Source organism: Orycteropus afer, unplaced genomic scaffold (assembly GCF_000298275.1).
Source record: "Orycteropus afer afer isolate SDZICR_OR568_19922 unplaced genomic scaffold, OryAfe1.0 scaffold00098, whole genome shotgun sequence".
Taxonomy (NCBI): Eukaryota; Metazoa; Chordata; class Mammalia; order Tubulidentata; family Orycteropodidae; genus Orycteropus; species Orycteropus afer.
In genome coordinates this window covers 3,412,604-3,417,612 of record NW_006921685.1, presented here as the reverse complement: position 1 = coordinate 3,417,612, position 5,009 = coordinate 3,412,604, and the positions used below count along the sequence as shown (strand labels likewise).

The following is a 5,009-nucleotide window of genomic DNA, read 5'->3' as shown; positions in this document are numbered from 1 at the left end:
AATCCCCCTTTTTCAATGGAATAGGTGTTTTATTTTTGGTTTTTGTTACCTTTAAAAAAAAAAAAAAAAACAGATTGACATTCTCAAGGAAAAACACAAATGAAATATCATACCATTTTTTAAAAAATGCAGATTTTATAGGTTTGTTATGTAGAACATTTATATGATTCAATTAGCGTAAATATATATCAGACAAGGCAGGAAAAAGGCTTTATTTTTAAGTTTCATTGTTTTTCTTTTATAAAACTGTGACAATTAACTATTTCATTTCTTTTCATTTGACAATGACTATCTGAATTTCCCAAGTCTTTCCAGTATAGATAGAAATACAATTCTCTATAGTTCTTACAATTTAAGCCCAAATACCAAATTTATGGTATCATATCCATGTCCTCTCTAAAAATTCTCTATTTTACAAAAAACTAATGTTGAAGTCTACATTAATGAAAGCTCCCATTATAAAATAAATATATTTTTAGAGCAAATAACATTAAAGAAACACTGGGTTTGGGGCCAGACCACCTGATTTTGAATCATGACTCCTTCAGTTAATGGATATGTGGCATTAGACCAGATTCAAGACCTCCATGAACTTTGTAATACCTATTATCACGACAACTACAAAGGATTACAAATGTAAGCAGCTTTCATTGCTATTTGATCCAGTGGATGTGTCTATGAGAAGAGAGTTTAGTATATTACAATAGGATTTGACAATGACACATTGCCAGACACACCTATGGAAGAAATAGCCAGGAGACTTTTTATGCTTTGTAAAAAAGCTTTCAGCACTTTTAATTGTCATTTTAACATTTTTTACATATACACTTCAGTGACAGTCATTCTGTTCATCATGTTGTTCAGCCTTCACCACTATTCATTACCAAATTTTTCCATCATCCTTAATAGAAGCTCAGTGCCACTTAATCAATGTTGTTGTTAGTTGATGTCCAGTCAATTCCAACTCATGGTGACTCCATGTGTGCAGAGTAGAACTGCTCAATAGGGTTTTCAAGTCGGTGACCTTTGGAAGCAGATCTCCAGGCCTATCTTCCAAGGTGCTCCCAGGTGGGTTCTAACTGACAATCTTTTGACTAGGAGTCAAACACTTAACCTTTGTGCCACTTAGTGCTCCTTCCCTTAAGCAACAAGTCCCACTTTTCTCTCTCTCTCCCGTCTGCTCCTGGTAGCCACTAAGAAACTTTGGTCTCTGTAAGACAAGTGTAGGTATTTCATGTAAGTGGGACCATACAACATTTGTCCTTCCAGAACTGACTTATTTCATTTAGCATAATGTTTTAAGATTTATCCAAGGTTGTGTTCTAGGGATTTATTACACTTTTACTTGGATTCCTAACCATTCTGAGAACAGATAGGACAGAATCCTTTATTGCATACTCACTTGTAAGCTAATTAGTTTTCTGCACCAAAGAGATTTATCTGTCTCCAACAGGAATAACCATTTCCTGAACTCTACCTCTTTTGAGGTGTTCTAAAAGTCACATGCCAGACAGACTATGATCTCACTATCTTGAGAAATACACCACGTAATATAGGCATACTTCTCCCACATGGTCTTCTGCTATGTCCACTGTGAGGCTTTGGTTGCCGTAACTGCTCCACATGGTACTAAACCTAACTGAACCCAACTCACTGCCACAGAGTTGATTCTGACTCATAGCAACCCCCATTGGGTTTTTACAGCTGTAAATCTTTACGGAAGCAGACTGCCTCATCTTTCTTCCCTGGAGCAGCTGGTCAGTTCAAACCAGCCAGCTTTTGGTTAGCAGCCAAATGCCTTAACCACTACACCACCTGAGCTCCTTCTACTTAGTACTATAAATTCTTCATTGCTGCTCTTTTCTACTCCTATGGGTCTTGGAAGTATTCCAGACCTCCTGGATCTTGGTTGAACATAACAAAATTATTTCTTTGTACAATTCTGCTCAGCCAAACACATCTCTGTTCTCAAGCTTTGATTTTTCCAATAAGTCTCATTAGTCAATGCTGTGGTCAATTTGGATGAGAACCTATGTTGTACAGAGGAAAATGTTCAGAAGTAGAAGACAAGGAACTTAAGTGGACTCAACTAATTTGGTGATCTTGGCAAATCCTTCCTTGGTAGTATCAACTGAAAAATGGGCATGATAATATTTACCCTATGAATCTTACATACATATTGGGTGGATCAACTATTACAGAGTGTATGTTAAAGCCCTTTACAAACTGTAAAGTGCTATATATATGAAAGACATTAATTATCATAGTTATGGTTATTGTTAGGGTGACCTGTGCTTCACCTTTATACCTCACCCTTTGTCCTCCCAAATCTGTTTGGAATAAGGTGGGGCAACCTTCAGTAAAAGACTACTCCCTAGCTTAACAGGGGCTGTAAGACTCTCTAAAACCACTTTCATAAGTATTTTGATCATATTATCAGAAGGGACCATTCCCTGGAGAGGGATATCATGCTCAGTAGAGAGTAAGCAAAAAGAGGAAGACCCTCAATGAGATGGACTGACACAGTGGCTGCAACAATGGGCTCAAGCATAATAACAATTTTGAGAAAGGCACAGGACTGGGTAGTGTTTCATGCTATTGTATAGAGGGTCACACTTGACAGAACCTGATTTTGTTCAGCAGAGACAATCAAATGTGATTATAATAGCTAACATTAACTAAGTACTTGGTATCTCCTTTCATCATAATATTTTGATGGGGATCTTCTCCAATTTACAGATAAATAATGTCAGGATCCAATCAAATAAATTGTCCTAGGTCAAATGATGAGTGAATGCTAAGATATTCTGTATAAAACACACCCAGGCTCTTTTCACCATATACACAACCTCTCTTCAGAGGCTAGTGAGGCTGCTCTGACCAAAATATCCTCTTAAGAATAAAGTAACATGGAGGAAAATTGCTTATTTTTTTGTTCAAGATTATGTGAGGTCCACAGAATTGGTTGGAAGCAGCAGAATACCACCTAAAAAAGCACTTCCTTTCCTTTAAACCCATTGATGCATAACATAGTGTATCAATGCATTGTCTTTAAACATTTTCTTAAGTGTCTGGCCCAAAATAGTTGTCAACACATGCATTGAGATGCCATCCACTTCATAAATGGGCAACTATCAGCTTCATTCTTGTTCATCAGACATTAACTTTAATCAATTAAAGTTAATTAAATTTAATTACAAATTTCTTAATATGTGGTTGGTCACATTGAGACGAAATTTAAAAGGACGTCAGTGGAATATTGAAGAAAACATCTGGGCATTTAAGAAAAAATGGGAGATTCTCCTCTTAATTGTCTAGATAATTGTATCAATCCTTGACATCCTTATTTCAGAATAAATCTGATCCATTTTAGTAGGACAAGTCTTTTTATTCCCTCTCTTATACTTTCTTCATGTACACTGCATTATCTCTCCAGAAAATAGAGCAATGTCAGTATATTCAATCAGCCAGGATTTATTGCCCACTTTCTGGTGGCACTGTGGTTAAAGCATTCCACTGCTTACCAAAAGGTCAGTAGTTCAAACCCACCAGCTACTCTGTAGGAGAAAGATGGGGCACTCTGCTTCTGTAAAGACATACAGCCCTAGAAATCCTATGGGAGTTCTACTCTGTTGTATAGAACCCCTATCTGGGAATCAAATCAATGGCAGTGGGATTGTTTTGTTGTTGTTGTTAGCCTAACACTGTGGCATAGTAATGAAAAGCAGAGAACATGGACACATGTGTAAAATGTAAGAGGAGCACAACATAGGTGGAAGATGTGCTAGTGAGAGCTTGTGCTGTTTTCTTTTGATTATTTTTATTTTCTCCATAAAGTGAAATCAGTCATGGCAACTGAGGGTGAAGATGGAAAAGAAGGCATTACATAAACTATGAGACCTTTGTCTGCTCCACACACTAGGAGAAAGACAGAGTGACTAAATTAGTATGATGACCATGAAGTAGTATTGTCTTACTTGAGATTAAAAACAAAACAAACAAACAAACAAAAACTCACTGCCATTGAGTCAATTCTGACTCATAGGGACCCCCTTTGGGTTTGTTAGCCAGTAAATATTTACAGAAGTGGATTGCCCAGTCTTCCTTCCATGGAGTGGCAGGTGGGTTTGAACTGCCAACCTTCTGGTTAGCAGTCAAATGTGTTAGGCACTACCCCACCAAAGCTCCTTTACTTGAGATTAGTGGTCTTGAATTTAAAATGAGACTCACCAGTCTCATTTTATCCAAGGCACATTTTTGAATGAAGAATGCAAAAAGTTGTATTTAACCAGGGTTAGGGTTTTACTAGGTGATTATGACAAAGTAACAGAGGTTACAGAACTGACAGTGTATGAAAGGGATTGAATATAATAAGGGACCATGGAATTTAAACTTAATGGGGGCAGTGAGAACATGAAGAAGGGTGGGGCACAGTAAGCAGATTACACGTCCCAGTGAGACTGGCATTAGGATACTAAGGCCATGAGCACTGAAGGTGAGTGGTGGTAGTTGAAGAGTTGGATAATTAAAAAAATAGAAATATAAAGGTGGAGAAGGTATTTTAGGCAGAGGAGAATTGAGGAAAACAAGCATGGGTGAACATAAGGAATGAAATAGCACATATAAAGGAAAATACTATATATTAAGGGTATAGAAGTAAGTTAGTATCAGCAAATGAAAGAGTCTTCTTTCGAAAATGTAAATCATAGCATATCCATCCCATGTTTAAAATGGTCCATCCTTGCTTCTAAGGAGCATTCTGACAGTACTTCTTCCAAGATGGATATTTTCATTCCTCTGGCAGTTCATGGTATATTCAACATTCTTCAGTAAATCCATAATTGAAATGGGTCAATTCTTGTTCAGTTTTCCTTATTCATTGTCCAGCTTTTTTATGCCTATTGATGATTGAAAATACCATGATTTGGGTCCAATGTACGTTAGTTCTCAAAGTGACTTTTTTTTTTTTTTTTTTTTAACACTTTAAAAAGAGAGTACAAAATTCTAAA

The 5,009-nt window shown here is 36.8% G+C and overlaps 1 protein-coding gene across 1 annotated transcript in view; it reads left to right on the top strand.

The window, feature by feature from the left end:
- The first annotated feature begins 535 nt into the window (after nt 1–535).
- LOC103198629 (transmembrane protease serine 11G-like) overlaps nt 536–5,009 on the top strand; it is a 53,752-nt gene continuing 49,278 nt past the window's right edge. Inside the window, exon 1 of the mRNA XM_007942804.1 lies at nt 536–636. Coding sequence (XP_007940995.1) covers nt 536–636 — 101 coding nt within the window. The remainder of the gene's footprint in view (nt 637–5,009) is intronic.